Raw genomic sequence first — 21,775 nt, forward strand, 5'->3', positions numbered from 1 at the left:
GTTCCCTCATCCAGGTCCGGAAGGGCACCAAAGAGACAGGCATGAAAACCAGGGTTTCATGCAGCAGGTGGAGGCCTGCAGAGCGGCTGAGTACTGGTGGACACGGGTGGCCCAGGACAGTTAAACAGAAACTGGAACGGTCAGTTTCCAGGTTAGTAAAGTTGTGCCTATAACCATTGGTGAGGTGGTCGCTGGCCTGCAATACACTGTAGGTTGTGACTGTTGTTTTCTATGCCACCTGTCTGTCTCCTTCCGTGTTTTCCTCTGCATTATCCAAGAGACAGGTCCTCACCAAAGAGTGTGCTGAGATGGGGAGAGGCTGGGGTTGATTCGTGCAGACGGTGGGTGGTTCAACATGAACAAGATAAGACATCTGTGTGCGCCTGTTCCGTTTCCCCGCAGACGGGGAAATATATCACACAATTTATACAGAACAATGCAGTGAGAGATTGGATGTAGCTGACAACCGGACCATAGAAATGTAGGTTGTGAAGGCGTGTGTAGGATGTGAGAGGATCTTGCAGCTGGGTGGATATCCCCCTTTCAGTCAGTAAGAAATACTAAGAAAAAAAACAATTCACTTTTATGATTACTTCGTGTAACTTTTTTTGGCAACAACTTTTAAATGCTTTACTTCAGACACAATTTGCGCTCATCGTTGACAGAGGATCTCACCCTACAATTGATCCTGCCTGTCAAGTCATTATGGAAACATGGAAACGACATCCAATATATGCAGTGTGGAGGAGGCAGCCAGAAGATAGCACCTGTGCTTCCTCTATCTTATCTATTGTTCCAGAGCCGCAGATGTGACTGATTTACTGATAATCGTTACATAACAAACTGTATGAGAAGACACAAGGAAGGAAATGAAGTGACAGGCAGTATGAATCACACAGACAAGCACAACGACTTGTCACGCCAAGTCCCCAAAATATCTACTCTTCAAATTGGCTGCTTTTGTTAGAAGTTTTGCAGTTTAATATGCAGCCTGTGATAATGAACAGTTCTACTCAAAAAATAATAAGTGGTATTTATTAATATACATGACAGATGGGCAAGTCAGAGAGTCATTACTTGTAAGTAGGAGAGTTGTTGAAGCCTGTTCTTTATTGAGGATGAACGAGTGTCAGTGTTTGACTTATTTATGGATCATGTTAATAACTTCAAATCTTCCATTTTAAGAGGATAAGTGCAAAAGTAACTACTCTTCAATGGCTAGGAGAGGCAAGATTAAGAAAATGTAAGGTTCCAGGTATTAAGACCATTTTACATTAAATTACATCTAATTTACCTCTATAATGTCGTGTGTATATGATAAACACTAGGGGGTATATTTACTAAACGGCGGATGTGAAAAAGTGGAGATGTTGCCTATAGCAACCAATCATATTCTAGCTGTCATTTATGTAGTGCAGTCTACAAAATGAAATCTAGAATCTGATTGGTTGCTATAGGCAATATCTCCACTTCTTCAAATTTTCAGTTTAGTAAATCTAGCCCTAAGGGTTCTATTTATTAAAAACTGGATATAGGGTAATACTACCGTTACCGCTGATGGCCAGTATCGCTGGGCAGCTAAATATCACTCAACTGCCACGCCGATATTTTATAAGTAAATCATTTCTATAAGAGATTTTCTATCGCTCAAATAAGTGACAATATAGCTCCAGCCGCTTCACTGCGCCAGGCTTGGTGGATTGGTGGAATGCGTGACCCAGCTTGTCGGTTCAACACTACCCTGAGATGGAGGTAGCAGAAGAAGAATTTGTTAAATAGGCTTCCGGGAAGCTTTGCCGGAGCAACCCGGCGAATCTTTTCACTGGCGACAGGGCTTTCCTTGCTTAATAAATAGAGACCTAACACTGATCACAGGTGAGTGAATGAATCTTTGGTTTTCTAACTGTCCCGTGTTGGTACAGTCTATAATTCAGTGAAAATTAATTGTCCTGTTACTTAGGTCACTTTGAATTTAATTAGTACAAGGTCTAGCAGAGTGGGGTAGCAGAGGAAGTGCAGTAGGTGAGGTGAGTGAGCCTGGCAGCAGCATTTATAGTGGAATGAAGTGGGTATAATCTGTAGAGGGGAAGGTCAGTTAATAGACCTGGAATAGCATACCTCCCATCATACAAGTCCCAGGCAGCGGGACAGTAGGCATATCCACACCTCGATGAGGGCATCATATCTCCATAGGTCTGCCTAGCACTGTAAAGCGCTAGGCTGGCCATTAGCTATTATTATTATTATTAGCATTTATTTATACAGCGCCACTAATTCCGCAGCACTGTACAGAGAACTCACTCACATCAGTCCCTGCCCCATTGGGGCTTACAGTCTAAATTCTCTAACACACACACAGACCGACAGACAGAGACAGACACACAGACTAGGGTCAATTTGATAGCAGCCAATTAAGCTACGAGTATGTCTTTGGAGTGCGGGAGGAAGCCAGAGCACCCGGAGGAAACCCACGCAAACATGGGAATAGCATACAAACTCCACACAGATAAGGCCATGGTCGGGAATTGAACTCATGACCCCAGTGCTGTAAGGCAGAAGTGCTAACCACTAAGCCACCGTGCTGCCCCTGCACACCAAAATTCCCACCCACGGGACTAACATGTCCCTGGGCGAGACAGCAGGACAAAGCCCTAAATTCAAAACGGTCCTGCTGAAATTAAGGGTGGGAAGTATAGATGATGTGTACGGGTTACATTAGGCTTTTACATGTGGAAACAGTACTAATGGGTCTATTGATCAATATCTGGTCATTTCTTTTCTTTTATTGTTGCATATTGAAACTATAGAAAATCTTCTTTTATCCAATTTAAAAGTAAAAAGGTCGTTGGGTCAGCTGGGCTCTCCTCCCTGGCGATGATCACTGGCAGCAGTAAGAGGGCACTTACTGCTTTGTCAGCCAGTGTTGGGTGCCTCTACGCACGCGCAATCCAGCATTGTCTCTTCGCACACGCCTCCAGTTCCAAAATATAGATGTTGACATTAGCGGATTACAAACACATACTAAAATATGAGATAATCCAAGTAAAGCTTTTATAGCACACTAGTACAGAAGTAAGGATCACTAATCCCTATTGCGAACACAAACGTATATCAGGAAAACAATGGTGTGATATTAAAATCCCTTCTCCCATCTAGTTGTGTTGCAGCTTTTACAGTTGTTGTTAAGAACAAGACAACTGTGTACAGGAAGAGACAGAGAAGTCTCAGACAGTGCAGTCTAGGCAGCACATCTATAGGGCGCTTAGACAGATGGATCTTGGTGTTTAATCTGGAAGACTGTAATTTTAACGCACATTAGAGGTGTAATTTATTGACACAAACTGAGTCACTTTATTATTTCCGGGATGCACTGAACAGTGTTAAGAGGCCTCTAAAGAATGTTTTTTTGAATGCTGTGTAAATTGGTTGTTTTATAGAGCAATGTATTTTATTAAACCCCTGAAGTACTGTAAGTGTCCTCTAATTATTTCTGGATGCTTTGAAGATATGTTATTGAAGAGGTTCATTCGGAGAAATCATTGTTGGGAACAAAGAACAGTAATTTCTGCACCAATATTTTCAGACCAGGTTGATTGTGGCGCGATAAACAGGGATGATAAAATGGACAACAACATTAAGAACGTATTTAGAAAGAAACAAATCTATGTGAAATGTTTGTCGCATAGTTTCTAACCTGCTGGAAATTATAAGGGAGAAAAATAAAGTAAAATAGAGGTTTCCTATTTGCCCAATCTATTTTTCAGCAATGCTCTTTTCAGTTTGCATGTATCTTATTATGTCTCCGGCATTGCTTGTATCTTATTATGTCTCCTGCATTGCTTGTATCTTATTATGTCTCTTGCATTGCTTGTATCTTATTATGTCTCTTGCATTGCTTGTATCTTATTATGTCTCTTGCATTGCTTGTATCTTATTATGTCTCTTGCATTGCTTGTATCTTATTATGTCTCTTGCATTGCTTGTATCTTATTATGTCTCCTGCATTGCTTGTATCTTATTATGTCTCCTGCATTGCTTGTATCTTATTATGTCTCCGGCATTGCTTGTATCTTATTATGTCTCCGGCATTGCTTGTATCTTATTATGTCTCCGGCATTGCTTGTATCTTATTATGTCTCTTGCATTGCTTGTATCTTATTATGTCTCTTGCATTGCTTGTATCTTATTATGTCTCTTGCATTGCTTGTATCTTATTATGTCTCTTGCATTGCTTGTATCTTATTATGTCTCCGGCATTGCTTGTATCTTATTATGTCTCCGGCATTGCTTGTATCTTATTATGTCTCTTGCATTAGCTGGAAAGGCATTGGAAAGTGGCATTGAATCATTAGTAATGTTCCAAAAGTTACTGAAAAAATTGAGATAATGGATCTCCAATCTGAATCTGACTGTCATGTTTATAAAAGGCCTATAATCTAGTAAATAAAAATAAATATTGTATAGTACGGGCTAGTGGATCCATTAGGTAAACCTAGGCATTTGCCTTGGTGGCAGTCATAATTGCGACAATGGAAATGTCGGCACTTAAGCTGCCGACAAATGTGGGTAAGCTAAATGTCGACACTTCCATTATGCTGACAGGGTGACAATATCTACAATCACAATGCCGACATCAAAAGACCAATGCTGGTGCGTCTGCTATACCGCGGACCTGGCGGCACTAGTCTTAATGTCGGCATTCTGATTGGTGACATGGCGCATGTCTCCAATCACACTGTAGACATTGTCAATCTGTCGGCACACTGGAAGTGTCGGCATCTAGCCTTCCGACATTTTCATGTGGCAGTTATGTACCCTACCCCAGTTGCCTAGGGTGCCAACTGTTAAGGGGCACCTAAAACAATGGATGAGTCACCTCCATTCTTTCCTTATGGCTCGTGGTCTCCTGATATCTCTCAGCCATCTCATCTCAACTAAGACACCAGCTTAAAAAACAATATAACAGGGCAATTTTGTTTTCTAGTATACAAAACAGAGCCTACTACGTTGACTACAAGGATACAATACAATGCAGACCTCATTTCTGGTGTCTAGTATGCCATGCCAACCTTAGATGTAGAGCTACAGACTGGCAAGGAATCCAGGATCCAGCATTTCTGCATTAATAAGAGAGATACAGAACCACATGTTGACTACCACTGTATAGGAGGGTGGGGTACGTTATTCCTATGACAGTGATTCCGACAAATCATATAGAGACATAAGAATTCTGAATAGTGTGAGACTAATATTAATGAAATGTAGATTTACTATAAAACAGAAACACAAGATCTGATATCAATTTCTGAATAGAGTAAATGCCGAAACTTCACATATATGTCACAAAATATAGCAACATTGGGATTTCCTTATTTAAAGCGGCAATGGTTGCATAGGGTGACGAATCAGTAGCAGAAAGAAAGAAGTAGGTCATTGGTACGGCCTCATCTGGAATACTGTCTACAGTTCTGGAGGCCATATCTCCAGAAGGATATAAATACATTACAGACTGTACAAAAAAGGGCAACTAAAATGGTGCATGGTCTAAAGCACAAAACTTAGACAGAAAGACTAAAAGATGTTAATATTTATAGTTTGGAACGGGGGGACATGATAGAAACTTTCAAATATATAAATGGTTATAACAAGGTACAGGAGGGAAACATTCTACAAAGGAAGAGAAGTATTAGACCACGAGGACATGTACTGACACTGGGGGGAAGTAAGTTCAGAGGAAATTTGAGGAAAAACTACTTCACAGAAAGGGTAGTGGATAAGCAGAATGGCCTCCCATCAGCGGTGGTAGAGGTTAATACAGTAGAACAGTTTAAACATGCTTGGGATAGACATAGGGAAATCCTTATAAAGAATAAATGATCAAATAAGGTTTAAGGTACCATAGGGGCAGACTAGATGGGCCAACCGTTTCTTATCTGCCGTCAAATTCTATGTTTCTATGTTTCTAAGACAAACTGAGCAGCATTGTAGAGAAAAAGGATAAAATGTTTAAACTAATGAAGGGAAGGTTCAAAAAGTGGGTAGGTAGGTCTTTCAGGCAGATATAAGTCATAAACCAGAAGGAGTTGAAAGATTTTATTTAATTTGGTCCTTTCCTTTGAGACTGTGCCAACAATTAAATTGCGCAATCAAAGTGCAATCATATTGCACATGATTATCTGATAAAGTTACAATGAAAAAAGGCATCAGGTGGAGATAAAAAGGTCAAAGGAACCTGAAACACTATGTGTGCTGCAGTCCTTACCTATACACATCCCGCCCCAAATGATTTGCAGACAGTCAGAAAATGAGACCTTATCTGAAACTAGAAGCAATGTACAGATGGAGGCATCTGGGTGGTCTCCAGCTCCTCTATGTCATCAGTTACTATCACGCTAATATGTTAAACAGAATACAAGAGTTGACTAGAGGCATAGATTCTAAACAGTGGATTGGGATAGAGGAGCTTGCCATGCAATTACCTTCAGAGGTTATACCCTGCGTTCCTACATTACCATAACCTACTCACTCTACCACTTCACATGTTGGAAAAGTCTTCTTATGTGTCCAACGCCTAATTTCCATCAGGAGTGCATTACTGTGAGGATATTCAAACTAAGTGGAACCTCCCCTCAGATGAAAGAATGGAATGTTAGGATCCGGCAGAGACGCAGAACTGCGTCACCAGTCCGTGCTCCCGTTATGAGCCTCAGTAACATTAGTATCGTGGCTTCTAATGGTTGATTAGGTACAGTAGTTTCTTCAGCGGGTGCAGCCAGGCAGAGAATCAGCTGTGTAATGTTTTCTATCACTGCAACTTTTCACAGATGTCAATCGTTCAATTAGGCTGCTGCTATTGGATGCCTGTGCTTTAAAATGCTTCCTATGCTGGTTGTAGTTCATCTCTGCTAGTGTGTGCTTGTCTCTTTATTTCTTTGTTTGGATATTATGGATTTTGACCTCGGCTTCAATTTTTGGATTGTGCTCGTACTCTGCCTGCCCCAACCTTTGATTGTGTTTTGAATTTTGCTAGAACTCAGCCTCAAACTGCACTACCCATAAATTATGACCTGTGGGCATCCAAGTATTGGTGAGCAACTTGCGCTCTATAAGAATGGTGGCTGCTATAGGTGAAGACCTCTGCAAGCTGGTTCTTCAGGTCTTAGAGTTGACATACCAGTATCATAACATGGAAACACCTACATTTCCTTAACACAAAGGGAATGCGTGGAGAACTACGAAGAGACGTTCAACTTCCCAAAATCCAAAGCATACAATATCTCTATTGTATAAGATCATTATAGAAAACTCATATAGCTCAGTCCCATGGTACACAAAGGCATGGGAGAGGGGACCTTAGGCATGCAGTAGATAATAAGCAACATCTTTTAGATAACACATGCAAGCTCCCTGATCATGTGGGTATATGAAACAGTTCAAACTGCTTCCTCTCTGGTATAGATGTCCAGATATCTTGAACAAGATGCTCCCAGTAGCGCCCAATTCCTGCTGGAGATGATCGGGAGGACCAGCTAAACCACTTCATATTTGGTGGGAATGTTCAAAAATAAGACACTTCTGGAATAATTATATTGTCTAGGGGGTAAATGTATCAAGCTTAGAGTTTGTCGGCAGGTTTGAAAATTGGAGATGTTGCCCATAGCAACCAATCAGATTCTAGCTGTCATTTTGTGGAATATACTAAATAAATGATAGCTAGAATCTGATTGGTTTTTCAAACCCGCCGAACAATTCTCAGCTTGATACATTTAACCCTAGGAAATGCTTAGGGCAATTTGCTCAAAAATCCAGAGTTTTGGCCCCATAGATTTATCGACATTATCAGTATCTAGCTACAAAAACTCTTTTAAATAATTTTAATAATGTCACTTAGGCGTTGATCCCCATTAGATGGAGATCTTCCACTATTCCAACGGTGTTTGACTGGTTCTCCACAATTGATTTCTGTATGGATATGGAGGATTTTATTGTGGCATCAGAGGATAAAACTATGAAAGTGTCCGCAATACTTTGTTTAGATGGCTGGACGTCTGAACTGTATAAGACACCGTACATTGATCCAACCAGTCATGGGGGCCAGAAGAGAGTGTGATAGACCTAACCAGTCCAGTGAATGATTGCACTAAAATGAAGTTTATCTTATTTTACTTTTCGATACTCGGAGTAAATACCAGTTATTGTGTTCTAGGCTTAAATTTAGGATCTAACCGATATGGGTTGGGCCACACTCTCCTCATTTTTAGGTCAGGTACGGGCCACTTTATCACATCCCTCAAAATCTCTCCACCCCTCACTGACATTTCTGAAGATCCCCTCTGTTTCCAATTAGTTTTTCTCCTTTACTTTTTCACCCCTTTACTTTTAGTACCACACGTTAACGTTTTGAGTTATAGGAACAGACTTTCTGTTGCATCAACAATGTTTATGTGCTATGATAGCCTTGTATGACCCTTCTTACATTGTTCCCGTTACACTTTTGTTGATGGCACATTCTATACTGTAATTAAATTATTTTATTTAATGTGAATTGTTGTATTTAGTGGAAAATTCAATAGCAAACGTTTAAACAACAAAAAAAGGTAAAAATAAAAAATATCATAAAAAATACATTGTTGTAAAGAGTGTAACCTTCAAAAACAACATCACAATTATTTGGGACAAAAGGTGATTCTTGCTTACTATTTTACATAAAACCACAAAATCAACACTTCTGCCTCACAGCACTGGGGTCATGAGTTAAATTCCCAACTTCCTTATCTGTGTGGAGGTTGTATGTTCTCCCTGTGTTTGCGTGGGTTTCCTCTGGGTGCTCTGGTTTCCTCCCACACTCCAAAAACATACTGGTAGGTTAAATGGCTACTAACAAATTGACCCTTGTCTGTGTGTCTGTCTGTGTTAAGGAATTTAGATTGTAAGCCCCAATGGGGAAGGGACTGATGTGAGTGAGTTCTCTGTACAGCGCTGCGGAATGTGTGACGCTATATAAATAAATGGTAATAATAAAATAATAAATCAAAGTTTGCTTTATTTATTGTTTTTGTGGACTTTCTTTGGACAATCATTTTCTCAGTTGCCTTGAAGCTTTTATAGGACTTTTAAAACAACTTAACCACAAATACAAAATGACGGAAATTTTAACACAAAATAATGAACAAACAAAGTTTTGCATTTAACATGTTTGGTTTCTATATCGCTACTTTAGAGAAAATTCACCAAATGAGACATTTTTAAAAACGGGGGCTGTGTTGGTTTCCAGTCTCACAAATTTACATATATACATTTTATTTGCTTTCATTTATATGCCCACAAATCTGCTTGTACACTGGGTCGCCAAGAGGAGTTTGGGCCTCCGGGACAGCAACTTCTTTGGGCCCCTTCCATAGGTGCAAAAGGGAGTGTGGCCACAACAGGTTTGTGGCTCCTCCCACTACACAGGCAGGCTAGGGCCCCAATACTTTGCACCTGTTCCCCCTTCCCTTTCTCAGTCCCCTGCATGTCCGTAGACATGGGATGGCTGGTAAATTTTAGCCCGGGGGGCTAGACTCGAATCAGCAGCCTATTAGGAATAGTTTAAAGAACAAAAAATGGGGGTGGCTCAGTGATCAAGCCCAAGGTAGCCCACTAAGGGACCGGCCTGGGGGGCAAATGCCCACAGCCCAGCCTATCCCTGTACAAACAGCTACAAGTGTCCAATTTAAAGTAATGACTGAAGTCCCATTAGACTGAATTTTTAAGCCCCAGTTTTAGGAGCATTTATAAAAGTAATTTGCACAAAAAAAGTATGCAACAATAAAAAAATGCCTGTCAATTATATACTGATACGGTACCATTATGGAGGTCAATTATAACAACCGTCTGTACTTTTTTTAAAAAAAATATTAGACACTTTACCCAATAATTTTAAGCAGCTTTTATTCACACGCTTTTATAAATATACCCGATTGTGTACCAAAATTCAAAAAAGAAAAACAATTGTCCGGACGTGGATATATTTTGCAAGGTACCTCACCCGTCAAAAGTACAAAAAGCTCTGGTAATAGATTTATTGTAATCCCCTACTCCATGAACATGTGCGTTTGTTAATGTGAAAAGTCACAGCTAATTTATCAAACCTTCACATTATCCTAAGCTTAGTACCTTGGGACTTTCTATGAGTACTTTCTTTTACCAGATCTTTTGCAATTTACATAATGACTACACCTAACACAACAATCCCTTAGATAGCCCTAATTTATGCTTTCAAGTGGTCCTTTGAGAGGCAAACACATTGTTACAGCCAAACATAACAGCACAAAAGACCTCGAAAACAATGTAACTGTGACCACAAACCATTCTCTGACTTGGGATGAAACTATATACGTGAATACGCAGTGTGGACTTCCATGGCTTCCTGTCTGTACAAGTACTTTAGGTCAAGCACACAGTTCCAGCATGCTGTTAATATGATTTATTTCACCCATGAACAGAGCTGAGATGCTTCAGTTTGGTAGATCTAATAAAGCCGAAATCGGCTTTAAATGCTCCCTCGCTGCTATTTTTTTATTACTGTTTTGCCTGCTAAACAGTAGGATTATCATTATTATTGTCAAGGTTAAGTGCGAACATTTTACATATTGTTAAGTTCCCATGGTATATAATGTATCAAGAACTGACTTTCTTAGAAATAACACGCTAGCCCTCCCCTATGGGTAACAAGATGATGCAGATGAGTTATATTGAAGCAAGATTTTCGTTAAGTTGATATCATTTTCATTATTTATTGCAATTCTGGGACAGTGCAAATCACAAGCATATGAGGCTATTAAGCTCCTCATTGAAGCCTCTGCAATGCATTTGCATATTCGTGAACGGTCCAATGAACAGCAGCTGTCATACATGTCGTGAGAGCATTGTCATATCATCCAGTAGTAACAGAAGAAGGAGACACGGGAGTCAAAGTTACACCCACGCAACTGCTTAACACAAAACCATTGCATAAGACTAATGTACAGTATTGTAAGTATACTTATATCTGAAATATTTGGTTAATTGTGCCCAATACAAGGGAAAGACAAAGCTTTAAACTGTCTATCTCTACAAACAATGGGCCCGCTTCCTTAAGGCACGTATCTGATGATTTAGAGCGTATAGTCTGCAAAATCACTGCCCAGAGGCGGGAGATACGTTTGTGAACGCAGCCCTGTCCACTTTGTCTGCAAACGCAAAGTGAACTTACTTCAGTCTGCGATTTTGGGGAGTGAACGGGACGGGGAAGGGGCGTTTTGCCACAGTCGATGTACAGTAAGGACGTGGAAAACTCAAGCGCACGCAGCCACGTCCGAATCCAGCTCTTATCGCCTCAAAATTACTTGTTTTTCTGCTGTATCTCTTGCTCCAGCTACAGGGCTAGTCTAAGTCCTGGTCAGTAGTGATGGCAGTCTTGGATGCATGCTATAACATGTGTTTGCAATATGGACAGTAGGCATTAAGAACTTAATATTTTTTTTTCATGAGTTAAAAATCTTGTTAGAAAAAATGTGTTTACTGTTTAACCATTGATGCCTTTACTATTAACAAATCGCATGCTTTGATCATAGTGGGCCGTGGGAAACTCGGCCTACGTACACGCCTGGGTTTGATAGGGACCATTGATGGCAGTAATGTTTAAATCATGTCTCCCACATGCTTTCTTGTTGCCACTCCTCGATACAGCACAAAGCGTCTGGGCTATTGCAGTCCTGTGAACCTTTTTTTCCCATTTCTGCCACGTAATATTATGACCTCACTAACAAGTGCCCTTCTCGACTGAGTACCTTGTTTTGGAGGGTGCCCCGTTCTAGACAAAATCTCATTTGTGGCATTTCGTCTCCATTTATTTATGGTGGACTTGACAGTGTCCTGGGGATATTAAATGTCTTTGGAATCTTCCTTATGTGCTTCCTCTGATTAATGCCTTTCAACATAAATTTCTTGGATTTTCTTTTGTATGTTCTCTGATTGTCATGATGAAGCTTTTATTTTGCAATCAATTGAAATACTTAATGCACACAGGTGGATTCTAATCAGTTATCTGACCTCTGAAGACAACTGATTGCATCCAGGTTTATTTAGCTGTCTCTTAGCCAAAGAGGTAAATAGTTATGTAATCATTTGATTATGAAACGGTGTTCCACAACCTCACCTTTGTAGCAGAGTTTAGCTGTTCCTCACCAGTCTTAAGCTTCCTACACAAATGTTTCTGTTTCAGTTAATGATTGTGTTTCAACCTACATATGAAAATGATGATCATTATCACCTTTTTGGTATGATTGGTTAATCATACACCTGACTATAATCCTACAAGATCCTTTACTTCGTTCACGTGTATCTAAAATAATTGATGCTGTTTTGAAGGCAAAGGGTGGTCACACCACATATTTATTTGATTTAGATTTCTCTTTTGTTCATTCACTTTGCATTTTGGTAATTGATAAAAATAAACTATTAACACTTCTATTTTTGAAAGCATTCTTACTTAGCAGCATTTTTTCCACACTTGCCTACAAGTTTTGCACAGTATTGTATGTTATCCTAATGTATATTGTTCAGTTATCACTAATAAGTATACTAAGCTACATGGAGTTGTAAAGGGCCAATAAACCACCATTGAATGTTCTGATTGAATCATGAAGTTTATCTTATACTTTATACAGCATCCACTGTACATTCGTATTATTTCCCCCCCCCCTCCAGTCTCTTGATGGGATGTGATACAGGTCAAAAAGCCAAAGCTACCATCAATCGCACTACTGTCACATCATTGGCTCCGCCCCTGCTTATAAATCGACCAATCCGCACAGTGCATTTCTGCCAGGCAAGACTGTCAAGCTGTCAGTCACTCCTGCTCAGTTTGAGAAGCACCAACCTACTAACATGGCAATCTGCTGTAATGAGTGAAACATATTTATTTACGCATAAGCTTTCTGGTTATTTAATGTATATTATTCACCTCAGTAACACACAACCTGTGACATATGTCATATAGTAGCTTTACTTGCTCTTTAAGATGTGTATTTTTTTACCTACAGATTTTCTTCAACTGTTATTTGTACTCTCAACTGAGAAAACCATCGCTCGAACTATTCATCGCTCAGATAATGCCAGAAGTTATAAGGTTCAAGAAGACAAATATGTTTAAGGGCAGAACGACTTAAAGTGCTATTCATCCTAGAAGAGCGGCGGCGGTGGCAGTGTCTCCGAGACGCCAATTTAATAAAAGGTCACACTGGAACACACTTCAAGGCAGTGAAGTTATAAATGGCCTGTACGATGACAGAAAAACCCAAAACAAAGTGAGAAGAGATGGTTCCGTCAAAGCCTTTAATCCCGCTACACATCAACATTCTATTTGTAAAAGAAAAAAAATAAAGAAAAAACAAGCACAATCCTACTTATGGAATTGTTCCCTTTAAAAGTAATTGTTCATTTGTGACAACGGCAGCTGAGGTTCTATTTCTTTATGCAATTTGCTGGAATGTGTGGAAAGAGAAGCGAACTAGCCAGCAGCGTCTTTCCCTATAGCAATTCATTCTTTATTCCCCTTATTCAGTAACAACTTTATGTTTTAGGGAAAAGGAGACATAAATACGGTTGTAGCACAATCTTGATAAGTTTTCACACCCTCAGGGTAACACACAAAACATTATGCTGGGGGACATCTGACGCCAGAAGTATTAGACTGATTAGTGAGACACGGTTCTATCCATCGCATTACTGAAATTAAAAAATAAAAAATCTCTGTTCTAGGTCCAATATGAACACAATTCTAAACGTGTGAGATCCACGCTTACCTTTCTATCAATACAAGCCACCGATCGCCCAGCAAAGCGGTTTACGACCCCCCTGCGGATATTGACGTCGTCACTTAGGATGTCTTCCCAACGTCCGTTCCTAAACTTGAACAGCTTGTCGGAGTAAGTCGCTATACCTGCAGAGGAAAACACAACCATAGTCAGGAAGGTAAATTTCAGTGGCGGTGGGGTTATTTAAAGCACAGTTGGCTAACTCGGTCCTCTGGGAACACTGCGATGCTAGTTTTAGGATTTCTCAGATTAACAGGCAATCAATAGATTCATGTTGTTGTATTGATCTCAAAGAAAAAGAGTTTTTGCCTGTACGCTCTGAAATACTGCTCTGCCAATGGTCCCCAAGCCTACAAGTTGGACAATGCTGTTTCTAATGGAAACTATAATTGAGATGTCTGCTTAAACAAAATAAAACATGTTATCTACCTGGCAGCTGTTGTAGAAGGCTTGTTACTTGCCTACAAGGTACAGATTTTCATCAATCAACTCTCTCGCCCATTCCCTGTCCATGGCGTGTAAATCTGCTACCCAAAACAAATCCTGTGAAGCAGAGACAGAAAAATGCATCGATGTGCTCCACAGCAAAATTTGGGGGATCTCCCTGGCCCCTTCAGTCTACTATCAAGAGAGTAGATCAGGGGCGTCTCCTGAGCACGCCTGGATAGACACATTCTCGGGCTCTGGAGGATGCCTCTAGAGTATGAGCAGGATGCAGAGTCTAGGGAGGAGTCAGGCACCAGAGGGTAAGGCATGCCTATATTGTTAGAACTCCATCACCTCCAGGCCCTCTGCATTCTCTGGAGCCATCCTCCATCACAGCCCTGCTTCTCCGTCTCACAGAGCTGCGTTTCGCCCCACTGAGCAGCGGGGGAGAGGCCGCAATGACGCAATTTGCAGCGAATTTTTAGCAAGAACAGCCAGGATGTGGGATGGTGCTCTACTTGTACACAAGTCCAGGAGGACTCCCTAAACTTCGTGACTTTCTCAGACACACCAAGAGAGCAGCTAAGTCTGCTTTTACCAAAAGAGGTGTTAAACATGAACATTAACAATAATTAGAGTATAATGAAATTCAAAATTAAATTACATTAATAATAAAGTTCAAAGATTGAAGTCCCAAATGTCTACCTAGACATGACACAGCAAAATTTATCCTCCCATCACCAAAGTGTTCCTGGGAATGATTTTGGTGTTGATAACCAGATAACCATGGGTGTAGTATGCATGAAAATATTAATAAAAGGAAGACAGAGAAGTTCTGTGTGCATATAATCTACCTATGCTACAAAGTATGTATACACAGCTAATATTCCCAAGGAGCTGAGCAATAAAAGCAATAGAAAATCTTCATTCACAATGGGTCTTGATGAATAGACCCCCCAGTCTTGCTTGTGAGATGTTTATCGCTGCATCTTGTCATGAAGGAGAACAACATTCTTCCTGACACTATTTATCTGAGCTGCATTAGACAGAGTAAGGTTTAGCAGCGCTTCCTCTTCTACATTTATATGAGTTTAGGTGCTCTGGAAACTTTTACATTCATAATTATGAACGCTACAGGCTGTTCTTTCTCTTGCATTACTATTCCAGGATTCCTCTGCATGTAGGTGAGCTCTAATGTATTAGCTCCGAGCCCAGATGGAGCTTTACAGGAAGTGGCTGGCTCCGCTAGCAAAAGTCATTTATAGAAAGCACAGCATCCGCCTTCCAGCCTGGCGGAGATATATATAATATATATCTATATGTCTGAATGTTTACAGCAGAAGAACGGGGCCCTGGGTGAAATATTACGTGGATTACTAGGGCACAAGTTTGTTTCTGCTTCTGCCTCCAGTCTTATAACAATCGCTTGAATCGTCCCAGCAGATGTGACGAGTAAATAATAATATTGTCTTTGAGAGTAAAAAAAAACCCAACATGCTGGTAGAATATATGTTGCCAAAATAGAAAAATCTGCATACATAAAATAATTTTATGTACTTCTTGGTTTTAGGGGGAGAAAGAGAGAAAAAAGAGAGAGGGAGAGAAAGAGAAAAAAAAAATAAAGAAAAAAAGAGAAGGAGAAAGATGGAGAGAGAAAGAAAGTAAGAAAGTAAAATGGAGAGATAGAGAAAAATAAAGAGAGAGAGTAAAGAGGGAGAGAGGAAAGAGTGAAAGAGAGAGAGAGAGAGAGAGAGAGAGCAAAAGAGATAGAGAGTGAGAAAGAGAGGTGAAAGAGGGAGAGAGAGTGAAAGAGGAGAGAGAGACAGCGAGAGAGAGAAAGAGAGCAAAAGAGAGAGAGAGAAGGAGGGGGGAGAGAGAGAGAGAGAGAGAGAGAGAGAGAGAGAGAGAGAGAGGGAGGAAGAAAGTAAGAGAGTAAAAAAGTGAGAGAGTGAAGGAAAGTAAGAGTGAAAGAGAGAGTGCCAGAGAAAATAGACAGAGGAAAGAATGAAAGAGAGGCACACAGAGAGAGCAATAGAGAGAAAGAGGGAGATAAAGAGAAAGAGGAGAGAGTGAAAGAGATGAGAGTGAGAGAAAGAGACAGCAAGAGATAAAAAAGGGAGAGCAACAGAGGGAGAGGGAGAGAGAGAGAAAGAGAAAGAGAGAGGGAGAGAGAGAAAGAGAAAGAGAGAGGGAGAGAGAAAGAATGGAAGAACAGAGTGAAACATGCAAGATATTAGTTTTTAAGCAGAACAAAACCCAAAGGATGAGAAACATTTTAAACTTCCATAACTGCACACAAATGAAATCGGCTGGCTGGAAACTGCCATGATCTGACAGAGGGTCATACTGTGCTGTATATAATAAAAATATGAAAAAAGAAAAGTTTTGGCTCTCTTAAAAACAAAAACAAAAGTAAGTCATGTAAAGCAGATGAAAAGAACAGGGCGGATTACGTCATTAAACAATAAAGAGTGATGTAGGACAGACTTTCACAAGCTTGCGACCCCACAATGAGGATTCCAGAAGGAAAGGAGCTGATCTCATAATAAAAACAGACAACAAGACATTCCCTACACTACCTGCAGACACTTACACAGATGCATCAGAGAAAATTGCAAAATAATTTTCTAGACCGGACATCTATGATCTCACCTCTTGCACAAAATGCAGTTAAAAGAGGAAGATTCACTTTTTGTTTCCTTCTAAATATTTAAGTACCCCATAATATATGCATGACAACGCGTCTGACAAAGTAATTATGGCGGATCCCATTCTGCCGGTCTTATAGAATAAGATATGGGGGAGCTATCATTTTTTATTATCAAATTATAAATTACACTGGTCTTGCGATTGAAGCAATCCTGGTTATTTGATTTTTTAAGATAACTTTTTTTTATATATGAAACAAAGTACATTTATCTACCTACATGTAAATTGTAAAGTTTCCATACCATGACAGGAAATAAAAATATATATAAGTTGCCATCCTCTGGGAGCTTCATTGCCCCTTATCAAACATACTCAATGAAACACGTTGTACATAAATATTAATCACTTAAAGTCTTATTTCTGACATTTATTTAGTGCCTGCTACATTTACATAAGTTTTTGTGAATGTAACTGAAAGCTCATATATAAATAAAATGACTTGTTAGCTTTAGTGGTCCTATAAATGACAATAATAACATAGCCATGTAGCACTGATTCAACATACAAAACGTACAGCAGACAACATTATCGGTTTACTACATGAAAATATTATCCCAGCTCTATTTCTACCTTTACTCTACACTTCTGCATTTTGTTTTTATGTTCGTGTTTATTTTTTACCGTATTTCTCCTGAACACTTAACGAGCCGCGGTTTATGATGTCATGAAGACATCTCAAATCTGAAGCTCTGCTGCCCATTGTCTTTAATTCCTCTCCACACACTCCGATAGTTCAATGTTCCAATTAGGTGTTTGTATTTAACCCAGTAATCTGTGGACATTTTTACCCTGCTGGATCACCATCCTCAGGACACCGGTGAAAGAGGCTCCAGATCATGCACATTCTCCCGCAGTTACTTGAATGGAATAATTTTTTGTCCCCCAAAAAATAACCATTCCCTTGTTCTTCTGCCAGACAAGGGTAGAACAAGGGAATGGTTATGTTAGAAAAAAAGTCACACTCTTGAAAGTGCAAAAAAAAAAAAAATTTTCATCACCCCCCACCTTAACTATTAAGCAGAAAAAAACCCCACACATTTTCTTTCCCACCCTCTGCTGTTCCTAGTGCTCTGTTGCTGTCACATTACAGCGATTGCAGGGAGCAGCCAGTGAATAGTGTGTTGGTGGAAGTGGGGATGGGCACGTTGTGGCCCAGGTGAGGGGAAAACCCGGTCTCTGCCACCCCTGTCTAAGGTAACGTTCTCCCCTGGCCTGTTGGAAGGAATGGTCATGGTCTCACTACAATATTATGGATACTTCCTGTAGTCACAGGTTGTAGTTTCTGTGACTGCCAAAACAAACATAATGTGCAGGGTATTGTTTTGTTTTTTAAATCACACATACATTGGGAATATGCATGTCCGAATTCAACAAGGATCAGATCTGAAGATACATCTGTTGATGAATTCGGATCTAGGTCCACACTGCTCTAACAGACAATACACTGCAGGATATGTACAATATATAAGTGTAATATAAAGTCACAAAAGAACACACAGAAAAAAATAATAAGAGTCATTAATAACAAAACATGAAAAAATAAAAAAAGTTTTTCCCCCCATTGAATACATTTATTAGGATGTTATGAATGTCTACCGTACATAAAATACATTTTTACTAGAGATGAGCGGTTCGGATTTGGAGAAATCCGACAGATCCGAGATTTGGAGTCCCAAGTAAAACCAAGTCATGACTCAGTTTCGTGCACCAGTTTCGGATCTCAAAACGGAGCAAAATGTAATTTCCGGAAAAACAACGATGCAAAACTTGCAAGAGTTTTGGATCGATATCTCCTATTTATAGCCCTCCCTCGTTTTCTCATGTGCCATTTTAGAACAGGCAGCGCGTAGCTGCAGTGCTCTGCTCTGAAAATAGCCGTTCTGTAGAGATCAGTCAGCTACAATAGTTTGCTGATCAATTAGTTTTAATTTCAATCTGTCAGAGAGTTTAGACGGGGTAGGGGCTACTGGCTGTTATTAATGCATATATGACAGTACTAGAATATAGAGTGAGTTAGATGTCATTCTGAACTAAGTAGTACATTTAGTGGTGAAAAACAGTGTGCATTTGCTGTATACTATTAGCAGCAGAATCCAAAAATCAAATAGATTTATTTCTTTTAAAATTTAAAGTTTCTGGTGAAAATCATTTTGTGTGAGCCAGTGATATCTGAATTAATTTTGGAAAAAAAATGGGTGTTTGCTTGTGAGTGTCAATACAGCTGCACACCCCAAAAAATGCTATATATTCTAATCTTTTCTATTTTTTAATGCTTGACAATTTCTAAATTTCATCTGCCATGCCATCAACTAAAGCAAGCCCCTTAGATAAATTAAACAAAACAAATTAGTATAAGGTGCAAAAGATAAAAAATGTTGAAATGCTACGCACACACTTAATTTGAAACGTTAGACAGCATACATCATGGAGAGTGAAGAAGTAATAACATTATATGGACAGAGGCATCAGTAGATATTTAGACAAGTAGATTCCCAATTATAAAGCGTTACATCATTTGCTGTCGCTATATAAAAAAATGATGATGATAGACAGAGGCGGCCTGCACTCATACCAAAAAAACTTCAAAAGCTAGTACTATGTACTTCTCGATGTGCAGTGCTGAGCATTCATCATTAGCCAAGAGCTGAGCTTTCAAATACCTTGTCTTACTTAAGTGGTTGTTTATGCTACGATTACAGTAGATGTGGGCCGTAATGCTGCCCTTGTGAATCAAACAATGGGTCTGCAGTGAAGGGTGGAGTGCAGTTTATGGGGTGTGTAAAGATAAGAAATTATTTCAATTATCTAAACTAAAGAGCAAAAGAAATTTAGTGTATGAAGTTCAAGTTGCAAGAGATAAAAATGTTGAAACTCTATGCACACACTAAATTTGTAACGTTAGACAACATACATCATGGAGAGTGAAGAAGCAGTAACAATCAGATGTCATTAGATGGACAGAGACATCAGTAGATATTTAGACAAGTAGATAACCAATTGTAAAGTGTCACGTAATTTGCTGTCGATATATAAATGATGATAGACGAAGGTGGTCCGCACCTATATTACAAAACTCCATAGACTACACAGGCAGTACATTTTGAATGTTACAGGGAATCCATTATAGACTACAGTAGCCGGCCATTGGATGAACAGTGGTCTCAATGAGTTAGACAGTTATAAAACTAAATAGACAAAGGTGGCCTGCACCCATACCAAAAACTTCAAGGACTAGTACTAGCACTTCTTGATTGACAGAGCATACATCGTTAGCCAAGAGCTGAGCTTTAAAAGACCTTATTTTACTTAAGTGGTTGTTTAATAATTATACTATAAGTAAGTTAGATCTGGCTAAATACAGGTATTTGTGCCGTAGTTCTGCCCTTCTGAATCAAACAAGGGGTATATATTTATGGGGAGGGCTGAAGAGTCAGTACCCCGGGGGAAGCTTCATCCAACCCCAGGGTAAAGGCGAATGTCTGAGGCTTGCAGCAGAGGTGGTCCCCAAAACCCATGTATATTAATAAGGAATGTACATAAATAATATTTATATGTTCTATTAGGGAAGTGTAAGAATGATGTAAAACAGACAGTTCAGCTAGGCCAATAGTTGCCCTTTCCACACAAGTAAGTATGTTTAATACTCACACTGATGCAAATTTGGTTGCCGAAAACATCTGTCTTGACAATGCAATTGAAAGTCCACATGCTGAGAAATAAAGAGGACAGAATTTGGCCATGGCAAAGAATACATGTATAGATGGAGATATGATGGCTGACGATTTACTCGTGGGCACGTCATTGTGAGTAAACTCTGATGCCAGATTTAGCACCGGCCAATCATAAAGGATTATATCCTAGGACCAGTGGTGTAATAGCAATCTGACCTTCCACTGTTTGCTTTTGCTATTAGTTGTTAGCTGACTCGCATTGCTCTACCTGCCTCCATTTTTGTTTAAATGAAAACTGTGACCTTTTGCCAAATTTACATTGGTGACCGTGTGGTTATTTATTTATTCAATTACAGTAATAGTAATTCTGAACGTGCGAAGGAGATTTAGGTGCAATGAAAGGGAGATATCAACACTATGCAGTTGAATTGTTTTTGGAACTGAATGGGAGAAAGCAAATGCAATGATGGCAAAATTACAAAATCCTTCATGAAGACAGCTCGCTGCAGACTTTGGCCAAAATTGGTGAAGATTGGGACAGTTGTGAAGGGATCATTAGGAAATAGACTGGAAATGACTGGAAAAAATGTTAATGCTATATTTAGTAATATAGGAGCAAAAACAGTTCAACATGGTGTTATTTTACCTATTTTTCACAATTTTCGATTAAATCAAGATCCAAAATCTTCAATGATTTTTTGACAAAACTAATTACAAAACCAAAACACAAACATGTTGTAGAACCAAATAAAAAAAACCAAAACACAGGGTTTAGCGCACATCTACTTTTTACATTTGCTCCTGTTCACAAACACATGCTCTAGCATGCTTATACAGCCGTCATCACTAGTGATCGACACTTACACCAGCCCTGTAGCTGGTTCAAGTGATACCACTAAATAGCACATACTTTTGAGATGCCCAAAGTTTGAATCGGATGCTGCTTACTGCACATTGACTATGTGCATACGCCCAGTCCCCTCGCTGTTCCGCACATGATACTGTAGGCCAGTGTTGGCTAACATGTGACACTCCAGGTGTTGTGAAACTACAAGTCCCATCATGCTTTGCCAATATATAGCAGCTTATTGCTGGAAGGGTATACTGGGACTTGTAGTTTCACAACACCTG

General features: G+C 39.6%; 1 protein-coding gene across 5 annotated transcripts in view; it reads right to left on the reverse strand.

The window, feature by feature from the left end:
• CRTAC1 (cartilage acidic protein 1) overlaps nt 1–21,775 on the reverse strand; it is a 534,303-nt gene that overhangs the window by 178,388 nt on the left and 334,140 nt on the right. For all 5 annotated transcript variants that reach the window (XM_075215949.1, XM_075215948.1, XM_075215947.1 and 2 more), the window contains one exon: nt 13,827–13,963. In XM_075215949.1, coding sequence (XP_075072050.1) covers nt 13,827–13,963 — 137 coding nt within the window. The remainder of the gene's footprint in view (nt 1–13,826; nt 13,964–21,775) is intronic.

Source organism: Mixophyes fleayi, chromosome 6 (genome assembly GCF_038048845.1).
Source record: "Mixophyes fleayi isolate aMixFle1 chromosome 6, aMixFle1.hap1, whole genome shotgun sequence".
Lineage (NCBI taxonomy): Eukaryota > Metazoa > Chordata > Amphibia > Anura > Limnodynastidae > Mixophyes > Mixophyes fleayi.